Here is a 24,653-nt window from a genome sequence, read left to right on the forward strand (position 1 = left end):
GTGAGTGCCTCTTGTGCCACCTCACTTTCTTGAAAGATTTCAATTTGTAGTCCATCAATTCCTGGTGCCTTGTTCTTTGCCAATTCCTTCAGTGCACCTTGGCCTTCCTCCTTCAGTATCATTAGAATGTTGTTGTTGTTGTTAAGTGCCCTCGAGTCGGTTATTAGAATAGTGTACTTAAAAAAAAAAAAAGGAGAAAACCAGTCTGTGTCGCCACCCACGAGGCCCGTTGGGGCAGAGCCTCAGCCACAGGGCTGGGCACGGATGACTGAGACCTGTCTGACTTCACGTCCCAGAGACAGCCATGCCGGCACACCCACCGTAGGAGGCCAAGCAGGGAATGATCACCACAACTGAGAAGATGGGCCTTGGAGATCACACTCTGCCTCTGTGGAAAAGCAGCTCCCACAGAACCAGTCCAGGTCTTTCACACAGCCTGGGCACGTGAGTCCCATTTAGCCAGCGGCCTTGATCTGCTGCGTGTAGTCCAGGTGCTGCTGGCCCGCCCTCCCGCCATGGTGGACGTGTCATGAAGAGGGAGCCACATTCTACTTGACCTGCCTCCTCACGTGACCATGTGTACGTCAGTGTTTCACCCTGTCCGTCCATAGTGTAGCCTCCCGCTGGCACTAGAAGGCCCTTAGTCCCACTGTGTCCACCTCATGCGCTGGCCTGGGTACAACCCACTGAGACTGAGATCAGCAAGCACACACTCCAGTGGCTGACTAACCATCCATGTCATCTGGCTCCTGAGCTCCCCGAAGCATACAAATTACCTGTCATTCAAACGGTGGTCCTCAAAGAGCTGCAGGAGGGTTGTGCTGAAGGCCGCCATGGCCTGTGGGTCCTTCTCGATGCTCTTCATGTGCTCGCACAGACTCTGCGTTGAGTACCTGACCTAAAACACACGCTCTGTAAAGGCTCCTCGGAGATGCACCAGGAGATACTGGCTCTAGGGCTGAGAAAGCTGTGGGCTTCAGGACAGAGGCAGCCTACACAAGGGTGCCGGGCACACACGGGACGCCCCCCACACCATCATGGGTCTGCAGTGAGGCTGAGGGCTGGATGTTGTGACAAGACTCTGTGAGCGCCCCCGCCCCCAACATGATGGCTGCTCACTGAGATCCAGCCTTCCAAAGACAATGCCCCAGACTCTGAGACAAGCATGCGGGCAGTAGGGCGCTGGGTCTGGGCATCGTAGCTGGAGACTGAGAGGCAGCCAGGAACTGGACTCCTGACACTAGACCCAGCAGCTACAGTGATGGGGTGGGGGTGATGCTGACGTGGAGGAAGAGTGGGCCTCTCCCTGACGCATTAACATCAACAGCGTCTCACCACCGAGCTCAGTTTGAGCCCTGATGAATGGGCCGCGCCCCCTGACGGCAGACATCAGAATTACAAGACACGATACAGAAAACTGCATTTGTCTTCCTTTTTTAAATGCAATTACAAGTAGGATGAGAAACAGATTTGAAACAAAGGGACTGTGTACAAATTCATAGTTAACCCAAACCCAAACACGGGGAGGAGACAAGTGTCAGAGTACTGAAAGCAGCGGGAGGAACATGTGGAGAACATCTGGAACATCAAAAAGAGAAACTCGAGGAGAGGAGGCAGGCGCCACGGTGATGAGCCCTGAGGTGGCCACACTTGGAGGCAGGAGGCTAGGGATTCTCCACAGCGATGAAACACGAGTCCACTGTCTCCGAGAGCAAGGCCCAAACAGGGCAAATGACAAGAAAGCCGTGCTTAATTCATCAGCGTGAGAATGTCAAGGACCACCAGCCGTGAGGACAGAAAAGAAAGGTTCCCACGCGGGTGCAGTAGGAACAGGGAGCACAGTGACTGTGAGGCTGCATGCATGGACATGCACCTCAAACACAGGGACCCTCGGACTGAACACTGTCTGCCAACTTCTCTTTCAAGATACAGACTTTCACAGGTAACTGAATGTGGGCGTCTCCTGGCCAGGGACTCGCTGCAGAGGAACGGGCCCAGCATGCTGGGGGACCGTCTGGAGGGGGCGGTGCAGGAGGCAGGTGCAGCGGAGTGGGGCTGAGTTCAGCAGATGGTCACTTCAAGAGGCCAGCAGAGCGTCCCCAGGGTGGTAAGGAGGTAGACAGAGGAGACCACAGCAACCAGCCCTCTGCCTCTAGAAGATACCAGATACTGTGGTGATAACTTTATAAGGTTCAGACCTGTAAGAGGCTGTGTAATTGCCAAAGCAGCACAGAAATTACCCCAAAAACAAGAAAACACGCCGCAGGACGAGGTGCAGGAAACAGCTGGCAGGACAATTCCAAATATGTGGAAAATCACCATCAATAAAACTACACTGAACCTGCCCACCGAAAGACAGAGAAGTGGGGTCTAGATACAGAGCCAGGACTCGGGCCCCAAGAGGATGGCATGCAGACACCCTGGCTCACACAGCAGGCCCACTGTTCCAAGGAGACCCCCCGCCCTGTCACTGAGGCAGTGCTTACAGGACCCAGGACATGACAAGTCCAGAGTGTGGGCTAGAGTGAGACAAAGGTGGGGCTTCACTGTGCACAGCAGAGTGGAGGTGGGGGAGATGGGAGAGGAGCATGGGGTCTCCCTCAAGTGGGACACAGGAGGCATGGGAAATCATTACAGGTGAAATGACAGGGTTTTTGGAGTGGACTGTAAAACAGTCCATGAAAACACCTTTGTGCACATGTGGGTATGAATGGGGGGCTGGGGGAGTAACTGAAGTAAGACTGGCAGATTCATCCATGGGGGACCCTGAAGATCATCAGGGGATCACTTCTCCACTTTGTGTATATTTCAAATTTTCCTAAATGCAAAGTTTAAGAAACATTAACTGTCGCTGCATAGCAAGATCATTTACAATGAAAACAATCTGTGATGTTCTGGAGAAACAGAAACCAAACTTTGACTTGTCCTCTGGGTCTCTGGCAGAATCCCAAGCCCCGTTACCAAGCCTCCATACAGAGCCCCCAACTTCATGGAGTCCAGTCCCCTGACCCCACTTCCTACCCCAAACCAGTCATTCCCCAAAGTGAGAGCGAGCAGGCTTCTGGAGATGGCCCCTTGGGCTGACCTCTGGGTCTATCTGCCACACCACCCCACACACATCCTCCCTCACCGTGGTCTCTGTCAGCCCCCCAGCAGACACGGCCAGCCCCAGTAGCACGTGGTAGCGGAAGGCCGGCAGCCCCAGGAGTTGGGTGATACGCGGGAATGCCTGGGATGGTGCGTTCCAGTTTACAGCGGCCACGTCCAACCTGCAAGAAGGTGGGGTCAGCACGTAGCTGTGGAGGAGCCAGGCCACCTGCAGGGCAGTGGGGGCGCCCACAGCACCTCGGGAAGATCTGTTCCAGCTGCTCTCGGTGGGGCACGTGAGGGAGTGGGGGGCTGTCGAAGTGCAGTAGCGTCAGGAGCACTTGGCCCGCGTGGGCGCGGACTCGGTCGATCTTCTCGCTGGCCTGCTGGGCTACGCAGCAGAGGACCTGCTTACAGCTGCCGAGGGGACACAGGCCCGTTACTAATGCAGCCATCACTGGCCTGTCCCAGCTCCAAGAGGCTCCCCCCCACCCCAGATAGAGAAGCGGGGTCTGCACATACATGTCAGCCTCTATCAGCTCCGGCCGGCTTCTCCCCAGCAAGAGCGTCAGCTCCATCAGACTGGTCATTGCGGCTTCGCGAACCCTGCGGGGCAGACGGTGTGGGAGTGAGACTTCACCTTCCTCCTGGGCTGCCCCACTAGACTCCAATCAAATACACTTTGGGGGTCCTTGAATTCTTACTTGTGGCTTTGTCAGAAATGGACTGGTAGTCCGATCTGTATTTTATAACGTTGGCTTTTCCAGTGGAGAGGAGAAAGAAATCAGTGACCGAGTGCTTTGTCTGACGGCACAGGGGAGGGGATCCTGACTGGGGGCTATGGGGTAGGGACACGGTGTGGGATGCTCACCACGCTCCTACATCGCCCCTGCTGTCGGTGGTATAGTCGTTCATGCAGTCGAGCAGCGTGCTGTAAATCTGGGGAACATTCGCCTCACACACAACCTCATCGGGGACGCCTTCTGCATTTACGCCGACTGTCTGGCAAATCCTGAAATAACAAGCAGTCACTGTCTCTCCAAGCAGGACTCGCTTGGGGCCGGGGCCTCAGATCAGTGTCCCCTCCGGGGCAAACATGCACAGCTCTACCCTGCCACCTCTGCATCCGGCCGTCTGAAGGTGGAGCTCTCTGCCACCCTCCTGCCCCAGCACACATGGGCTCACATTGGTGGCAGCATGCGAAGGGACAGTCTGTCTCCTAAGCACAAACTACTCTGCAGGCAGAGAAAAGGCCCCTCCCAAAAAGAGGCGAGCTCACAACTGGCTAAAACCACACCAAAGGCAGCTGTCTGTGAGCCTCTAGGACTCAAGAACACTCCTGAACAATCGTCTGTCGAGACAATAAAGTCACAAAGCTCGTCTCCAACAGCTTCTGACTGGCTTCTAGAACAAACAAGCCAGCCCCAGGCACACAGGCACCCCCTGACCCCTGAACTCAGGAAGCAGTCACTTTAGGAGCCATGCCGAGACTCACCGAGCAATGGCCCTCAAGCTGTCTCTTCTGGCCTCAGCGAAGCTCGCATCCTTGGGGGAGATGCGGGTGACGGCTCTCAGACCTGCCAGGATCTGGACGCAGAAAACAGTAGTCAGAACCATCGGCTGTACAGCGTCCCATTAGTGCAGTGACGACGTGGTCCAGAACTCCGGGAAGACTGCTTTCTAGGTGCCATCGGCCCCCCTCAACAGGGTCGCCCTGCCCACCCACTGGTGTCCCAGCCGCTCTTGCTGCCAGATGTCCCACCAGAGCGGTGTGAGGAGTCGAGGGGTTTGTTCCAGATGGGCAGTGCCAGGGCTGCCCCTCCTCCAGGCCTGTGTGGACTGTACTGGTCACAGCGGGGCGAGCGAGATACCAGGTCCCACCGATGTGCTGAGAGGCACTCGCCTTCCTCCAGCCCCCCACATGGAGGGTGCTTGTGACACTTGTCCTCAGTGCCCTGACCTGCCTTCCAGCCAGCCTCGCCTAAACCACGTCCCAGAGAGCCCGCAGTTCTCAGTGACGCGCAGACGCTGCTCCTGGATAGACAGCACTGCTGTGACCTCACACCTCCAGGTCAGAGTGTACCGGGCTCCAGAGACCACCGTCTCCCGGGCGCTCTCTTCCTGTTCACGTGGGGTGCTTTTCACCAAGCCCCCTCATGACCCACCCGCCCCGCATTGCACAAAGCCGCCCACACCCAACCCCATGTCTCGGGTAGCTCGCCTCACCTGCTGCAGTCTGCCCTTCAGGAGAAAGTGGGGAAGGGCCCCCAAGGCCAGTGCAAAGCCACATCGTGTCATCTCCTCAGGGCTCCGGAGCTCAGCAAGGTACTGCTGCATTAGTGCATCTGCAAGATGGAGCAGAGCGTGAAGGGCCACTGCTGCCGGAAGCCACGCACGACTCCCGGCACCCTGCGAAAGGAGCAAAGATGGGAGGGAGGGCCATCACGGTTTCTAAAGGTGGCAAACGTCCAGTGAGATGTCAGAGAACCTTGGAAGGTGATCTTACTGTTTTGATACATGAATTTAACTACATGATTGCGTTCTTCTGAAAAATCTATCCAAAAGGGTGATGAGAATGGTAAGTGTGTCCCCAGTTTTCCCTTTGCTTCACTAAGCAGATGGATGCTTGTGTGGCAACAGCATCTTCCTCCTGAAGAGCATTTCCTCAAGGACTGAGGGCAGATGCGGCCACCAGCGCAGGGCCAGAAAGTACGGGGGCTCACTGGGAGAACGGGAGAGAACCGAAGGCGCACTTCGATGGGAATGGTCATCAGAGCAGAGCTGAGCGTGTGAGGGGGAGACATGGGAAACAAGGGCACAGTGTGAGGTGCTGTCATGTCAGCCAGGGGTGGGGAGTCAGCGGTGTGATCACACTGCACTTTCAACACAGAGCAGATTGAGGAAGAGGCCAGACACCATGCACGTGTAGCCTCCAAACTGTTGTTTTCATTTCAACAAGGTATGAATTGTGCTACTTAGGGTCCTATGTTGGCATAGAAAAATCAAGTAGAAATTCTGTTTATACAGATACTTCAGTGGCAGCCTTACAGTAATTTTGCCTCCATAGCCACACACTAAAGGAGCTCTGGTAGCATAGTGGTTACGAATCGGGCTGTACATCGCAAGGTCAGCAGTTCGAAACTACCAGCTCTTCCGTGGGAGAAAGATGAGGCTTTCTGCTCCCATAAACTCTGTACAGGGTCACTATGAGTCGGAACCAACTCCACGGCACATAACAACAACAATAACAACAAGGCAGTACAGAGACAGTCACCGTGTTCCAGAAAAAGCTAACCCAGCACTGACATGAAGACTTCATCAGAAGCAGAGAAAGGGCCTTTGAGCAGCCCACCTTCACACGCCCATGCCTTTACGGGGTGCCTCTCCTCTGCTAGCTTGCCCACACATTGCCTGGAGGCTGTCACCCCAGGGCCCTGCTCCCCAGGAACATGGTCCCAACCTCCAGTCCTCATATTAGGCCCCAGTTAGAGCTGGTGGTCCAGGGGTTGGGGAGAATGGTGACAAACACATGTTGAGGGTTGGCTCCATCACCTCTCCTACCAAAAGAGGCCATCCCAAACAGCCTGTGGTTTAGGTGCAATGGTGTTGATAGTCAGGAGGGACACACTCGAGCACGCTACACTTGGTCTGGGTGTGAGAGGCCATGCAGAGCTGACTGGCATGTGATCCCTCTGGGCACTTCCTGCATGGACACAACACGGTGGTCCTGGATATCTCACAGGAACTTCCCAGTGTAGTCGAGAACCTTCACATCACAGGAACCAAGCGGGGGCTCCGCCTTTCCTCTCACTCACCCAGTATAGCAGGCTCTGCCTCTCCTGGTTCCCTCACGTAGTACTCGCCACACAGTGCAGCCAGCGCTGAAACAGCAGTCTCCTGAAACAGAGATGGGGCCGTGGGTTCCAGGAAGCTTTAGGAGATGAAGCGCCTCAAGGATGCAAGAGAAGCTCCGGCAATGAAGTTACCATTGAAGAGAAATGCCTGGTACTGACTCTCGTATCTCGGGCCTCTGTGTCCTGGGCCAGGGGACCACCAGGAATGAGTCCTGGCAAAAGCTTTTGTCAGCCCCTGCCACGGTCATCAGCTCATTCCTGGCCCAGTTCAGACTCTGTCCACGTAGGTCATGTGGTCCTCATGCACACGGGACGGGAAACCGGAGCTGCTCCCCAACAAGTTCAAGGAGCAGCCACCAAGGATCACTGGGGGGTGATCCAGTCATAGGTATTTTGTAAAAAGAACTGTGAGGTGCTGATAATGAGGCAACTAGCCAAACTGCTCGCACCGCACAGATTATTAACCAGGTAAATGTAAGAGACACAGGCGGCTAGAAATGATGACACTCGGTACACTCGTACCTGTTCATCCTCACTGTCAAAACCTAATCAGTGTGCACGAGCATGGCAGACAACCTAGTCAGAAGGGAACACTGTGTGTCTGCTCAGCCCCAGGGAGCACACGGTACCCACATTCCGCTGTGCACGCTCACTCGTCCGAACGATAGCTTCGTTTGTTCGTGGCCTCCAGCCCTAACATTCCACAGCCAAACACTGTGCTCCTTCAGCTGAAGACTCAGTCCTGTCAGTGTGGAGGAAACGTGCTTGGAAAGTCAAGTGATGAAAGTCAGAATCGGAAATCAAAAATGACAATTCTGGTCACCAATGGCTACCAGAGACTTCCAAATATGAGTGAGGCTGATGATGTCATTGAGAATTGCAAACATCATCGTGGTTGTTATCAATCATCATGTTGACACATGAAAGGGATTCCTGGGGCACACAGCTCTACAAAACAAACTCTGCAAGAAATTACTGGCATCACTCAATTCCCGAGATGCGCCCCTCACCTTGACCTTCTGTCGGGAGTGACTGGAGACCAAGTGGAGACTCCGTAGGGTATCACTGATGAGCCACTGCCAGCCTTCTATTGGAAACAAAGGAAATGCACCCGATAGCAAACAGGACCCCCTCCTCCTCTTCAATCAATGCTGGGGGCAGCCTTTGAGGTGCATCCTGGGAAATCCTCAAGGAGACATTTTCCAGACTGCACACACATCTCCAGATCACTTGATTAAAAGGGAGAAGGCCTCATGAAATGGTTAACACTGTGACCATGTGAAATAATAGAATTCAATAAATTTAATAATTTGAAACACTAAAGTTTGGGAAATTTTTCTGCTAGCTCTACCACCTCAAACCATCACCCCTTGCACCACCAACAAATCCCAAACATTCACCTCAATCAGAGCCAAGATGTCTCTCCTGTGACACAAAAGAGTCACAGGGTTTCTGAAGGGGCCCTTACGAGGCTGATGTGGGGCACCCCCTCCTCACTGTTTTCTCTGCCCAGACCCCATGGGAACACAGGGAGGGGTCTGGGTCCACATGGGGACAGTGTCTGGACCTAGCACAGCTCTCTTAAGAACAACAACCACAGAGCATGTTCTCAGGCAAGTCAGCACCTAGCTCTCGGTGGACGTGAGTTCAGGCCGGGTACTGAGGAAAGCACCTGACTTCCAGGATACTCCCTTTTGGGGGAGGAGGCTCATTATTGGGGCACGTTTAATATAACAATTTCAAAACAACGTATTCTACTACCATGAAACTTTAAACACCATTGTTAATACACTTTAACATTCACTTTCACATCTGATTCAAAGTGGGTCATTCAAGAAAAAGTACTTACCAATTAGGGCATCGCCTTTAAATGGCATTTTGGAAAGCGACAGGTTTTCTATCAGAATGCACACTAGGGGGAAGGATAAACAGTGTTATCTTCCAAGTGCACCCCGCTATGGGAGGCAGGAGGTGGACCTCACCGGCCTCAGACCTCAGCTTTGTGCCTTGACCCAGGATGTCCCTAACCACCTGGGCACCAGCTGTCCCCTGAACTGAGAGGCCTCGAGGCACACACTGCATGCAGACCTGGAGCAGCTACGGCAGAAGATCCTGAGCATCGTAGACCCCTGGCTTGTGACTGCTTCTAACCTCCTGCAAACCTCCTTCGCTGCTGTGTGCACTCCTGGGGTGCAGATGACCAAGCTAGCCGCTTTGAGGGGCTGGGCCAGGGCTCAGCAGCAGTGCTGAAAGTTCTGGCACATTCCTCCCCAGCTGGATGGCAGTGTTGACGACTTATTAAATAAGGAAACTTCCACAGGCAGGGCTCCAATGGACACGGTTACGCAGGCCAGCCCACCCCACAGAAAACAACTACGACCGTGAGAGCTGATACACAACTGCCCTCAACAGCAGGGTGAGTGTGGGCTCCAGCTGACCCTCCTCAGTGGACGAATGGGAGTCCACGATTACAGCCACTCTGCTCACACTCAGCATCCTCCCTCCCTAACATGCTGCCCACACGTCCCAGATACTCTTCCTGTGAGCACAGGCAGAGCTGGCCACTCCCACGCTCACAGGTCACGCTACAGCAGCAGACGAAGTTGTCCTCCTAGTTGGTGGCTCTGTCTGAGTGGTACAGCAGCACCCTCGTCAATGCGGCTGACATGTAGTCACCAGTGTCACATGAGCACTGAAACAGCCTAAAGGATCCCGCCACCGCTCCTCGTAGCTCATAGCCACACTGTCCATGACCAGAAACATGGCCCTGCCCAGGCCCACTGGACAGTGGACGCCCAGGCACAGTGCACACCTCTCACTGTCAGGTGTTCATACTGGTCTGGTCAGTATGTGTCCAGTGGTTAGGAACTGAAAGCATGGTGTCAGCCAACACCCATGCAGTATACACACTGCCCATCATTGGCCACTGGGGTCCAGGTTTCTAGCCGTGGGGCTGCTGGACAGGGGGCCATAGGCAGTTTAGTCCTAACAGATAGTAACCAGATGGCAATCTAGAAAGACTAACAGTTCCTAGTTCACCAGGGAGGCCCCTCATCCATCTCTGGCCACACGAGTCTCGTAACAATTTGGAAGCTAAAGATTGTTCTGCCATTGTTACTAGATTTACATCTCCCTGATTACAGGGAGAGGACCTATCCTCACTGGGTTTGCTCGTGTGTGGAATGCCTGGATCTCTCTTTACTATTTCTCTATTGGCAGTTTTAAGGAGTCTTTGCTACCACGACTGACTTTGTGATCCTTCAACTGGAGTATGATTCTCTCTAAATCTGCATTTTGTCAGCTGACTGTTCGTATACAACATACGGAACACTGTCAACTGCTGCCGTACCAAGGCCAACACAGAGTGGACCTGCTCCAGGGGGTCTCCAAGGCTGTCATCGTCACGGGTGGCTTCCGGGTGGTGGCTTCAAACCAGCACCCTTTGGCAACACCCAGGGAATCCGTGGACGTTGTAGGTGTTGTGTGTTTCTGAGTTGATTCTGACTCACAAGGAGCCTATAAGACAAGAGTCGAACTGCTCCCCAAGGGTCCCTGGACTGTCACCGTCATGGGAACAGATGCCAGGTGCTTCCTCCCTCAGAGCAGCTGCTGGGTTCAAAGTGCCGACCTTTTGGTTAACATTCAGGCACTTGGTCACTGTGCCACCAACGACTCCATACGGGACATAATCCTCCATAACAAAGTTTTAATATTTATACAGACAAGCATAACAGCTGGGCATATTTCTAGCTGTTGGAACTGTTGTTAACACTGTAAGGTCATGTAGCATCGGAAAAGGGCCTTGCCAGACCGAGACAGTAAGGACATGCTATTTGGGAGCTTTCTTTACAGTACTCTAGAGTTGGGACCCTTAGGGTGAACAGATCCTACAAGACTGGTCATACAGCGCTCATTACCCTGTGTCTTTTTATTTTTATATAATATTTTAAATTCCCAAATGAAGATGTTATTTTAGGAGCCTACATTATCCCTAAGTATCTCCTAAAATTCCTTTGGAGATTTTTAATTTTAATTTTATAACAACTTTGAATTCATCCAAAATTTATCTTTCTACATGTGTGAGGTACAGATATAGTTGTTTGTAAGTGCCGTTTAATCAATTCTGACTCATAGCGACCCTGAGAAGGGACTGGTGCGTTTAAACAACCAACCTTGGGGTTAACTTACTGTTAAGTGCCATAGAGTTGGTCTCAACTCATATTGACTCTGTATAGGGTTTCCGAGGAGCAGCTGGTGAGTTTGAACCTCCAACCCTGGGATTTGTAGTCTAGTGCTTATCCTACGGCACCACACCAGAAATAACTTGTTTGATGTCAAATTCCCCTACATATGATTACATTGGAATATTCCAGATGTTATTTTATGGCTTAATCTGTCTGCTCCTAAGAAAATGCCACTCTATACTGAACAACAGTGTTTTAAAGACTGGAAAATGCATGGCAACACTGCTGTTAAAAGTAGTTTTCTTAAGAGACTTGGCCTGCACGTAAATTTTACATGCAAGACAAAAGCAAGGACATGCCAAGACGTCTAACGTCAACACAATGCAAAACACTAGGGGACACTAGTACACGCCTGTCCAAACAGTAAACACAAAATACTAGGGGACACTACTACACGCCTGTCAAAACAGTAAACACAAAATACTAGGGGACACTAGTACACACCTGTCCAAACAGTAAACACAAAATACTAGGAGACACTAATACACATCTGTCCAAGTGGTAAACACAAAATACTAGGAGACACTAGTACACGCCTGTCCAAACGGTAAATACAAAAGGCTGCGATGACACCCAGTGCTGGGAGGAAGCTGGCCAAGGTGTCTCACGTGGCCTGTGTGTGGGACGTCCAGAGGTCCAGTCACCCTGGAAAGTCGGGCAGCTTCTCAGAAAACTAAGCGCACACTTACAGTATGACTCAGGGTGGACTCAGGCACGGATCTGAGAGAAATGAAAAGTTATGTTCATACAAAAATTGTTCACTAATGTTCTTGGCAACCTTATTCATGATTGGAAAAAGCTCAAATGTCTTTTCATGAGTGAAGTCTAAAACAAACTCAGGTACAACCAAACAATGGAATGAAAAATGTACAATAGTACTTGAACAACCTACATGGACCCAGGGCACAGTGTTCATGAGAAAGGCCACCTCAGAGGGTTACGTACCCTAAGAATTCACTTCAATCACACCCTCTAAATGACAGAATGCGGTGGGGACAGGGGCATGATGGGTGTGAGTATCGAGAACCAGCATGGTGGAGTTCCCTAATAGTGATGGCAGATGGGGCAGCTGTGTCCCCTCAGGTGGCGGTCAGGACCCCATGCACACGAATGCCTGCAAAGCCTGATGAAACTGCATGAGGTCTGCGGTGGTCCCAAAGTCAGTTTTCTGGCTTTGACACTGTATGAGTATTTAAGACGTCACCACTGAAGGAAGCTGGATACACAGGCGTCTATAATTTGACAATTTCCTGTAAGTCTATAATTATTGAATATAAAAGTTTTTTTTTTAAGTAACAAATGAGGCAAATTGGCCAACTCTGAAGTTAAGACACCATTTAAAAAAATTAAAAAAAAGATGGGCGAAATTAAAAGCAAACACCTGCTTAAAGCCACTGGGAAACTTTCATGAAAATAAGGAGTTACAAACAGAAATGGGAGAGGACAAAGTACATCTGTGATCTCAAATGAGGCCCTTCAAACCCTAGGATGCTAAGAGGTCCTATACTACTGGACAAACACATCCTCACAATGGGTTCTGAGGCCAGGAGCCACAGCCTAGAAATGTGTTCGCAGGCAGCTCAGCTGAATGATAGCACACCGATCCTTTCTCATCCTGAAATTGATCAGGTGGTCCTGACTGGCAGCAACCCCACCTCCACCAGAAGCCAGTGTCAAGTGTCTCTGGAATCGGAGAACGTCCCTAGGCCTCAAAGTAGGAGGAGGTTTCTAAAAGTTGGAGGGAAATTCCAGTATTTTTGTTTCTTTTACAGATTTCACCATTTTTGTTGTTAATTGTCTAATCTGTTCAGACTCTTCAGGAGCTGACGTTTGAGGGTGTGTACCATCTGTTTAGTTGTTGGTAAGCCTGAGACCACTATTGAGGCTACTGTGTCCACCCTCCTATGGAGGGGCTTCCTTCATTCTCCCGGCCCTCTGTTCCACCAAACGTGATTCTCTTTTTATATGATTGGTCAAAATTCCATTCTCTTTCAATTCTATTTGTCCACAAACTTTTTAAAACCTCCTCATATTTCTACAACTTTACATATATAATATCCAGAACTTTGGAAACAAAACCACAGAAGCTCTAAATAATATTACTAGACACAGATTTTAAAATGTGTTTAGCATGTTCAAGAAGGTGAAAACAATTATTTAATATTAAGATAAAGACACGGAAACTATTGATACTATCAGTACCACTGACCCTGTCAACCTTGTAAACCATTAAAAATAAACAAACAAATGTTGATGAGAAGATAAAACCCCTAATTAAGAATTCAATTGATAGGGTTAACAGCAGATCAACAATACTGAGGCTGGGGCAGAACATGGCAGTGTTTCATTCTGTTGTGCACAGGGTCACTGTGAGTAGAAAGGAGCTCAATGGTACCTAACAACAATTTAGAAAGAGCTGAAGAGAGAATTAATGATATGGAAGACAGCTCAAAGACACTCTCCCAACTGAAGTACAGAGACAGAAACCATGGAAATTACAGAACACAAATGACATGATTAAATTGAGATGGTGACGCCAGGATGGCCAGGCTTCGTCTCTCATACTTCAGACATATTGTCCGAAGGGACCAGTCCCTGGAGAAGGACATCATGTTCAGTAAAGTGGAGGCTCAGAGAGAAAGACGAAGACCCCAATGAGATGGACTGGCACAGTGGTAGCAGCAATGATTGTGAGGTTGGCCAAGGACCGGGCAGTGTTTTGTTCTGTTGTGTTAGGAGTTGGTGTCAACTCGATAGCACCTAACAACAACAATTTAGGGAGAATTGGAGTCACAGAAGTAGACGGAGGAGAAAATAGGAGAAGAGCAGTATTTCTAAAGATAATGGCTCATTTCTCTAACACTAACAGGAAAGAAAATATCCAACTACAGACTATAGAAGAACTATACTCCAGAATCTTGAAAACCAAAGAGAAAAACACAATCTTTTTTAAAAACCAGAAAAAAGTAACAGACAACTTTTAACAGACTAATCAGTAGACTGGCATATAACTTTTAAACAAAAGTGGAAAAAAATCTCTTATATATATAAATTAATCAATAAATTATCAACCTGGAGTTCTATGCCAAGCAAAATATGTCCTTTAAGACTGAAGGTTAATAAAGTACACTTTAAGACAAATAAACAGAATTTATCACCAGCAAACATAAACTATATAAAATGCTAAAGACTGATCTTTGGGCATAAAACCAAACAGAAATAGATCCCCTTGAAAAATCAGAAAGACAGAGAAACAAAAAAACAGAAAACAAGGTAAAATATGGGTAAATCTAAGTTAATTTTAATTACACAAAACAAAAATAATGTCTTGTGTCATTTAATAGACTTGCAAAATCAAAAGACAGGACAATAGGATGTGTGAAAAGGGGGTGATGGCTAGAAGATGGAGAAATGTGGAGCATTGGTGAACGGATGAGGAGAGGTAAGTGATGGAGGATGAGGAGAGGTAGATGATGGGGGATGAGGAGAGGTGGATGATGGGGGATGAGGAGAGGTGGATGATGGAAGATGAGGAGGTAAGTGATGGAGGATGAGGAGAGGTGGATGATGGGGGATAAGGAGAGGTGGATGATGGAAGATGAGGAGAGGTGAGTGATGGAGGATGAGGAGAGGCGGATGATGGGGGATGAGGAGAGGTGGATGATGGGGGATGAGGAGAGGTGGATGATGGAAGATGAGGAGAGGTGAGTGATGGAGGATGAGGAGAGATGGGGCTGCTTCCTCCAACTCCTAGTAATGTTGAGCTCTATGGGCTTCTGTGCTAATAAATCTAAGAAGTGCAGTGTAAGAGCTTGTCTTTAGAAACATAAATCTTCATAATTAGCTAAAGAAGTTTTTAAAAGGAGAGAAAGGGGATGCCCCACCCTCCATATGGGCAAAAAGCTGCAGATCTGCACCCTAAAATACCTTTAGGTAGACTGATTTGATAAGGGTTCAGTTAAGGATGTTCACAACAATATCATCCTTATTCTGTGCGGCATACAAACTTGTGTTCATATTCATTGCCAACGCCAACTTGTTATTTAATATGTGAACAAAGGAGTCTGGGAAGATTCCCAAGTCTTGAGCAATTGCTGTTACGTAACGTGAGAGGACCTCCCAAAGAAACCTGCAATTCTTGACTGGGTGCCTCTCTGGGCATCTGTTGCTCAGGTGCCACCTATGACTCTCTTGATGACATTTAGCTGACATATCTGTACTATCAAAGGGGTAAATACACACATAAGTTCCCACATCTATATCACCAAAGGGGACAAATACACACAAGAGTTTCAGCTTGAATCACATGCCTGCTGGCACGTGTCCATGGCATTCTGCCCACGTGTGGTCTATGTGTCTATTAGAGTTTTCATGCTCAAAGAATTTTAGTCTTGTCTCATTTATAACAACACACCTAAAACCAGAGACACCAAGGATCGGTGCTGTTGTTAAGTGCCATCGAGTCAGCTCCAACTCACAGCTGTACAGAGATTCTGAGAAGCAGCTGCCGACACCAAGACTCCTGCACACACATGTTGTTGTTGTTAACTGCCGTCAAACTGGTTCCGACTCATAGTGACCCTGTATAGGGTTTCCGAAGAACGGCTGGGGAGTTTGAACTGCTGACCTAGCAATTCAAATGACTTTACGGTCCAGTGCTTATCCTACTGTGCCACACCAGGACTCACAGAACTTACAAATATGGAAGCAAATAAGAGAAAGACTGCTAGAAACATTGAAAGAGATGACTGACTTTGGAGAAATATGAATTTGGGATTTGGGGTGTGCAGCTGAGACTTTGGAGAACTGTAACTTTTTGACCAGATCAGGTACATTCAGGGTAGCGTGGCCACAGCCTATGCGAATTCTTTATAATGAAACAGAGTCCATTGTGGTGAAAATGTTACACGTTAGGCTGTATGGGTCTAACTACCCAGAGGTACCGTGAATGAAAGTTCTGGCGAACAATTTCTAAACACTGAATCGATGAAAACTCTACGGAATGCAGTTCTACTGATACACACAAGTCCGAGTCCACTCCACACTCTGTTTGGTTTGGGTTTTACACTTAAATAAAATTGCAAAGGAAGATAATTTCATATGAAGGAAAAAGCCAACAAGAATGTGAAAACCCCACGTTTATAGGAAGGAGTCTCCAGGGCACCGCTGTAGCCACCAGCCACTTGGGGCAGAATACCTCGTAAGTGCAGGGTGACCATGGGGCACTCAGCCATGAGGAGAATGACACAGGACACCACCTGTCTGGACAGCAGTCTCAGTCAGAGGAAGCACACTGTGGAGGAAAGCAGCGTGGCCTCACTGGTCCCCCTGCCCCCGCCATCTGTAAGCCACACGGACCGGGGTGCTGGCAGAAGTGGGTGAACATGGACACTTTGCCCCCACAGGTTCAGCGGGTAACAGGGTACAGTTCTGTCACAGTGGCAGACTGGGTACCCCAAGGACCGCTCAGCCACGGCCTACACACCACTGCCAGGGGATGTGAGGGCTTCCTGAGGCCAGCTGGCCAGCAGTGCTCCTGACCACATACACTGATGCCAGCCACTCCCCACCTGGAGAAGATGCCCTTTCTCCCTGCATTAAGTTCATGATTCTGACCGCAATGCACGGTTGACAACTCTAGAAGGACCAATTTTCAAAACGGATCCAATAAATCACAGCACAGCTAAGTGATGGTACTCCGTTGCCAGTAAAAACCACAGGAAGTTGGTCTAATTGGCATGGAAAGCTATTACAAATATACTGACAAACAGTATACAGAATACAATGCTGACTTCACAAAACATGGACATATAAGATAACTGGGACTGAAAGCGCCCCTAAGAGTCAGCAGAGGCCCTGCTAGCTACAGGGGCGTTTCATTCCTCCTTTCCGGTGGTGGTGGTTTTCTGTGGCACCCACCCACACTCCCCAAGCCCACAGATGGTTCACACATGGGCAGGCCACATCCATGTTCAGAAAGCTACATACTGACAGTGACCAGAGGGCACTCTGCTGCCCCATGTCCACTGACAGACCCGTTCATGTTTCCAGGGCTGACTTTCCAGCTAAGGTGTCAAACACACAGGACACTCCTCTGACACTGAGACCGTCAGCACCGCCAGTTCACAGGAGGCCAGCCCTCAGGTCTTGGTGGTGAGACACCCAGAGGCGGAGAGTGGACATGTGGACAGAACACACCAACAGCTAGTGGGAATGGCCTGTCAGCTCTGGACCATCTTCCTGTCCTCCTCCATGAGGGACAGGCGCTGACCAGCTCCTGCGGCTCTCAGCTACCCTAGCCAGACCGACACTTCCTGTGGCCCATGCTACCTTATGCCCTGGGCAAAGGGCTCTCCAAGGAGGTCAGTTTCCCTCCCGTGCCTCCCAGCTGTGGTTAACATTCAGGGAGGATGGATCAAACCAACCGGTTGCTGCTGAGTTGACTCCACTCACAGCAAGCCCATGTGTGTGAAGGCAGAGCTGTGTTCATGGTTGAACTCTAGATGCACACTGCCAGACGTTTCTTCCAAGGCACCTCTGGGCAGGTTCAGATGTCCCTGGGTGGTGGAAAGAGTTGAGCATTTAACTGTTTCCACCACCCAGGGACACCTGGACACTAGATTAAAAAAACAAAAAACAACAAAAACACGAACTCACTGCCCTCAGCCAGCTCTGACTCATGGTGCCACACACGTGCACACTTGGCTGTGACCTTTATGTAAGGACCTCAAGGTCAGCCATTCTGCAGGAGAAAGATGAGGCTCTCTGCTCCCGTAATGATTCACAGCCTCGGAAACCCTTTGCAGGGTCGCTCTGAGTGCGAACCGACTCTACGGCACCCCCACCACTGTGTGTGAAGGTTCAAGCCCACCCAGCAACACCACAGGACAAGAGGCTACTCTGGGACACAGCTCGTCCCCATGAGTCAGAAACAACTCGGTGGCAACAACTTCAATCTTTACGGAGCAAACAGCCAGGCCTTTCTTCCGTGGTGCTGCTGGGTGGGTTCAAACTGTCAACCTTTCAATTATGCAAACAGAATCTCCCAAGGACCTGGAAGACCTGCTATATGGGTCTTCACGTAGGTTAGCTGGACCCACTTCAGAAGTCTAGACATGCGCCTACCACTCTCACAGAACCTGAGAAGTCAGTCTGTGCCCCACTGTTAGGCTGACTCTAAACACTGTGTGGAAGGGACACACGGAACACGGGACACCCTTAGCTCCATCCGCTGCCTGGCCCGAGTCAGCCCTGTGATGCTCAGTGTGGGTGGAGCTATGACCAGAAGTCAGGGAACTAAGTGGATGGAAGTCCCACGGGAGCAGCTGGTTTGAGTTTCCTGGGTTCACGTGCTCCAGCCAGGTGCTAACATCACAGAAAATCACTAGGTTTGTTCTGCAAAAGGTCACATTTGCAGGAAGCTCTGCAGAATCAAACACTGAAGTCAATGCCCTCAGCCTATGTTTCATCTTTGACGGTCAGAATAAAAGGACAGTCTTGTAACTGGCCGCTTCCGTTGGCCACACTTACCTGCTTGTCTCATGAGTTCTCCTCCTAGACCCCTAAAAACAAAGAGGACACTCAGGTCAGACTGTCTGATTATAGAAAACAGCCTCATCAGACAGTACATGGGAACTCCAAACACTGCTGAATGCTCAGGACCTGAACTTGCTACTAAAAGAATGCATTGTTTTCTGTGAAAGGAAATGAAAAATAATTAAGTGATATAACTACTTTCTTGATCCTCTCTGTCCATAATTGGGATGATTCTGTTTGCAGTTTGCACCAGGCACAACCACCTTAATGGATTTACCATGTCACATGACCACATCACTGACCCACATGTTAAAGACCAGGCTTGATAGGGATGGGCAACTTAGACACTGGCTACCCAAAATGGGGGGCAATAATATAAAGGCATGAAGTGGCTGGCTTACAAGTTTTCAAGAGCACACTTCGTTTCAGAACGAGGGGTGTACAGTAGAATCCCCACTGAATAGTCTTCCTCTTATTCAGCTAGGTCTGGTGGAAGGGGGTGGGGGAGGATGGAGACAGGATTCTTTGGGTTAATAGTGAGTAACTGGTGTCATGACTACCTGAGATGGCCACAACTGTAAAGGGAGAAGATGTGAAACAAAAAGGGGGGAGTAGTTCATCTTTCATCCCAGGCCCATTAAGAGGGAAGAGCAGGGTTGGAGCATAGGATCCTAACCAGAAAAGCAGCGACAGCAGACACGGAAGCAGAGACATAGCAGCTGAGGACCCAAGGATGAGAAAGGCTGTGTGCCGGCGGGCAGGAGGCGGGCTTGCAAAATGTGCCCTTTGGTCATTTAAATGAATATATATTTTCTATGTGTTTTGTGTATATTAAAAAAAAAAAAAGGAATAGAGGCAAATACTGTTAACCGATGGTGCATGGAGGGGATTGTAATCATTGCAATGAAACAAAATATGACAGGTTGGATGCAAAACTGATAATCAGCCCTGTAAACTATCACTCAAATTCACAGTAAAAACTTTTAAAAAGATAAAGACCAGGCTAATCAGGGCACCAGGCCTGAGGTTTGCCTGGCTGTCCATACTGAGCCATGTGCACTGAGGTCAGAAGCCAGGACAGCAGGGCCCCAACTGCTAAGAAGATAGAAATCACACCTGCCTCAGACACCTGGACACCAGAGAGAACCCCAAATCAAAGGTCTGCAGCCCTGGCAGCAAAGTGTGTGCTATGACCTCTAGAGGGGACCTGTTGGGCTGGGTGCCCTGGAACGTGCCCCTGGGTGCCCTGGAACGAGCCCCTGGGTGCCCTAGAACGAGCCCCTGGGTGCCCTGGAACAAGGCCCTGGAACAAGTCCCTGGGTGCCCTGGAATGTGGGCCTGGGTGGGGAGGGTGGGGAAGCCTGGGAGCAGCACTGAGGCTTTCAAGTAAAGCTAGGGGAAGTTGGGGGAGGGGGTGGGGGGAGTTTGCAGATAAAATGAATGCCAGAAATAAAGAACACTGAGACCACCCCACACAAAGCTCCACCGAAGGGCATGCAAGCGAGTGAAGTGGCCAGCCACAGGCCAAGAACAGACACTGGGGAGCCCCAGGCCTCAGATCCAAAATACAAGTGCACGAGGACCCTGGTGGTTCAATAAGAAGGCAGACAACACAACAGTCTCATGTGGACTAAGAGTGGACACTTCACCCAGGAAAGCAGAGGAATAGCCAACTGGCACACAGAGAATGCTGCTCACCATCAGGACCATGGGGGACCATGGACCAAAGCAACCCCAAGCTGCCTCTGCACCCTACTAGGCTGCGCACGGCCACACGGGGCGTAGACTGACACACCAAGTGCAGAGAGCACTCACCTACCACAGGTGTGAGTGCAAGATGGCGCACGCACTTTGGTAAAACCACACATTTACTCTGTAACTTAGCTATACCACACCTTCCCTCAGACATTTACTCAGGAACATGAAAACATACATCTGCTCAAGACTTAGAGGCCAGTGTTCACAGCATTATTTAGAAAGTTGCTTAACTGAGGGGCATGCACTCTATGGAAGACTATACAGCAATAAAAGGAACAAATGATGAACACACACAACAGCATAATGAAGCTCAGACACCTTAGGCTGAGTGGGAAAACCTAGACTCACGAGACTCCCGCTGTCTGGCTCCACTTTAACTAACTGCCTGGAACAGGCAAATCCAGAGACAGAGAGCAGGCCAGGGTCTGGGGGGATAATGCAGAAGGGCAGGAAGAGGGAAACTCTTGGTGGTGAGACTGTTGCTACATGTGTGTTGTTGACAGAGGTCAAACTGTGTGTGCACTTGAATGACCAAATTTCATTAGCTATGTCGGCAGAACCCAATAAAGCTTACAACACCCACTCAGCTAGGCCTTCACACCTCTGAGTATGGAATTAAAGTGACTACTGGAGTAAGATAAACACGGGCCAGGCAACTGTCGGGATGAATCAGAAACGAGCCCACCACACAACTACTCTTTTACAGGCTTTTTTTTTAGCAAGACACAAAACACAAGAACTTCAGTTTTGTTAAAGCTTACCTGTATAACTGATGATCATAAAGCTACAAATAAATAATTGGCAGTCAGTTATTCAGTCATTTTGATTGTTTAAATAACACAATACACACACAATAAATTTTTACAAGCACCCAGGCAAGGGCAGAGCCTGCTGGTCCCAGGATGGGCCTGCCAGCACCATGGAGAGCTCTCCGCAGTGAGATTCCCAAGAACCCTGGATGGGACAGGCAGAGACAGTATGACAAGGCACAACAGGGGCAAGGTGGACCACACAGCAGTGAGGGGAGCCAGATGGGCCTGCCACTTGGCCAGGGGCTGATTCCTACCTGTCCCCTACTCAGCTGCTCAGGTACAACACTCATGCAGTCAGCGGGGTTGTGCTGGAGCTCTTTCAAGTACTTACAGGCAGATCACAGATGATGGTGTCATCATCACCATAACGTACCAAGTTTTACCGAATGTTTGACTCCACTAAACCCTTGAATTCTCACACCAGCTCTATAAAGTATGTGATGCTTCATTCTGGGTCCACTTGGCTCAGCTATGAGTCTCACTGATTTGGCCAGAACTGAAGGTGGCACTGTATGCGGTTGTCATTGTATGCTAGAGGGGTGGGGTGGGATGGCATGACGGGGTGACGATGGGATAGTGGGGTCGGATGATGGACTGGTGATGGGATGGTGAAGTGTCGTGAGTGTAATCACTGTCCATGATATGATCTGATGTGACCAACAGTCAGTTGAAAAGGCAGGGTTCTTGGATATTCTGACAGGACTTGCTCTCTCTCTCCCTCTCTTGACCCTGCACTCTTCTCGGTGCCTGACCTCCAGACCATGAGACATAAGCCTATAGAAGTCTCCGGCCTGCTGTCTAACCTGCAGACTTTAGATTCACCTGCCTTCCCAATCCCATGAGCTAGTAGAAGTCTGTAGCTTGCTACCTGACCTACAGATTTGGAACTTGCCAGTCCCTACAATTGTGTGAACCATTCCCTTGATCTATATGTATATGTACAAAGAAGTCTGTGTAAAAATGGAATTAAAAGGTAATGGAGATTTTCCACAAATTTGTTGGGGTCCCCTTATATATACACCAATATGTCTCACTGGTTTTGTTTCTCTAGAAAATCCAACTGAAGCCTTGAGGTACTGAGAATTGGTCAAGAGTAACATCATCTTAAGGATGGGTTTTCTGATGTGGGTCTCCAGTCTGGCTACATTTGGAGTACAGGGGACACTTGGAACTCATGACACAATGTGGCGATATGAGCACAGAGTCAAGCAGATTCTCACCATTGGATCCTCTTCATCAAACACAGTGAGACACAGGCTCTGGGTGGGAGTGTACTGGACACCTTCACACTTTTTTGTCAAACTGGAGAGTACAATGATACTGGCTATTTGCTCCTACTTTTGTAAGATGTAGTAGGGAAAAGATAGGATACACTCAGAGCTTTTAATCCCAACTCAAGCACCACATAGAAGACCTGAAAGTTGCTATGTGTGCTCTGAAAGGAAGTCTAATTTCCTGTAGTAACAAAGCTGAGACTGCTGAAAAGCAAACCCAAAATATCTAAGGACAGCACAGGCTGGAGTGGGTACATACGAACCTGCTGATGAATCTGCTTCAACCCCTCCAGGGTCTTTTCGTTCAGGTAGTCTGTGACAGGCCTGCAGAATTCAAATGACAGACAGCACCTGAGCTGTTTGCACAGAGAACTCAGATCCCTAGCTCACAGCACAGAGACCAAGTCTCGATCAGATCCTACTAGTTCAGTACACCGCAGCTGCCTTTTCCCATTTCTGACTGGAGATTAAGGTGGTGCACGTTGGCTAGGGGGCAGGCTTGAGGACACACTCCAGACAGTGTCAACTCACGCAGCCTGTTTGTGACCAGTGCCCGAGTCCTACAGAGCCCGTCGGAGCAGATCCGAAGCTCAGCCTCACAGAAGGCCGCTGGGACATGCACAGCAGTAATCCAGCAGACCCACTCCTACATCTGGTTTCCTTCCCATCACGACTTCAAGACTTCTCCACTAGGCCACATGGGTAGCAATGCATTCTTCCTCAGGCTGTGTGTGGACACACCAAAGTGCACAAGTGCCACAACAGCTGAGCACTCGGCTGCCACCCCAAAAGCTGGAGGTTCAAACCTACCTGGTGACTCTGTTGAAGAAAAGACCTGGTTATCTGCATCTGTAAAGACCACGGCCAAGAAAGCCGCGTTATCTACTACATAGTGTCACATGAATGGGAACCAGCTCAATGGCGCCTAACGACAATATGGCTTCATGGGACTACATTGCTGCCCCCTTTGGCAACTGTGCATCATGCTGCCATGGACACTGATGAACACGCTTCAGTGCAGCTGTGTGGCTTCAGTTCTTGGAGGCGTAGACCTACAAGTGGGAATACTGGGTCTCAGGGTACTTCCATGTTTAATCATTTCAGGAATTGCCAGTTTTCCAAAGTAGCTGCACCAGTTCCCATTTCTACCAGCACTGTACAAGGGTTCAGTTTTCTCCACAGCCTTCCTAACACTTGCTAATCTTTCTGTTTTTTTGATAGTACACATTCTATGGAGTGTGAAGTGGTATCTCACTGTGGTTTTAATTTGTATTACCCTAATGACTAATGGTAGTGGTTACGAATCGGGCTGCTAACCTCAAGGTCGGCAGATCAAAACTACCAGTGGTTCCGCGGGAGAAAGATGAGGTGTTCTGCTCCTGTAAAGATTTACAGCCTTGGAAACCCTGCGCAGGGTCACTATGAGTCGGAACCGACTCCACGGCACTTAACAACAACGACTAATGTGCAAAGATCTGGACTCAGAAAACCAAAAAGGAAGAACACGCTCAGCATTTCTCAAGCTGGGGGAACTGAAGAAAAAAATTCAAAGCCTCGACTTTCGTTATTGAAAGATTCTCTGGGCAAATTACTGACTGATGCAGAAAGCATCAAGAGAAGATGGAAGGAATACACAGAGTCACTGTACCAAAAGGAAATGGCTAATGTTCAACCATTTCAAGCGGTAGCATATGATCAAGAGCCAATAATACTTAGGGAGGAAGTCCAAAGTGCATTGAAGGAATTGGCAAAGAACAAGGCACCAGGAATTGATGGACTACAAATGGAAATCTTTCAAGAAAGGCACAGGAGGCACTCACTCATCTCTACCAAGAAATTTGGAAGACAACTATTTGGCCAACTGATTGGAAGAGATCTATATTTGTGCCCATTCCAAAGAGAGGTGACCCAACGGAATGCGGAAATCATCAGACAATCTCTTTGATATCTTATGCAAGTAAAGTTTTGCTAAAGGTAATACAGAAATGGCTACAATCATACATTGACAGAGAACTTCCAGAGGTTCAAGCTGGATTCAGAAGAGGCTGTGGAATGAGGGATATCATTGCTCATGTCCTATGGATCTTG

General features: G+C 49.4%; 1 protein-coding gene across 1 annotated transcript in view; it reads right to left on the reverse strand.

Annotated features, from left to right (window-relative positions):
* Window positions 1–24,653, reverse strand: part of TBCD (tubulin folding cofactor D) — a 199,870-nt gene that overhangs the window by 20,308 nt on the left and 154,909 nt on the right. The window contains exons 21-33 of the mRNA XM_006869613.1: window positions 22,829–22,889; window positions 21,241–21,263; window positions 18,716–18,747; window positions 8,791–8,853; window positions 7,952–8,028; window positions 6,903–6,984; window positions 5,314–5,432; window positions 4,583–4,674; window positions 3,959–4,099; window positions 3,610–3,693; window positions 3,346–3,504; window positions 3,131–3,269; window positions 777–898 (exon numbers count right to left, since the gene is read on the reverse strand). Coding sequence (XP_006869675.1) covers window positions 777–898; window positions 3,131–3,269; window positions 3,346–3,504; window positions 3,610–3,693; window positions 3,959–4,099; window positions 4,583–4,674; window positions 5,314–5,432; window positions 6,903–6,984; window positions 7,952–8,028; window positions 8,791–8,853; window positions 18,716–18,747; window positions 21,241–21,263; window positions 22,829–22,889 — 1,194 coding nt within the window. The remainder of the gene's footprint in view (window positions 1–776; window positions 899–3,130; window positions 3,270–3,345; window positions 3,505–3,609; window positions 3,694–3,958; window positions 4,100–4,582; window positions 4,675–5,313; window positions 5,433–6,902; window positions 6,985–7,951; window positions 8,029–8,790; window positions 8,854–18,715; window positions 18,748–21,240; window positions 21,264–22,828; window positions 22,890–24,653) is intronic.

This window comes from Chrysochloris asiatica, unplaced genomic scaffold, assembly GCF_000296735.1.
Source record: "Chrysochloris asiatica unplaced genomic scaffold, ChrAsi1.0 scaffold00132, whole genome shotgun sequence".
In the NCBI taxonomy this organism is placed as follows: domain Eukaryota; kingdom Metazoa; phylum Chordata; class Mammalia; order Afrosoricida; family Chrysochloridae; genus Chrysochloris; species Chrysochloris asiatica.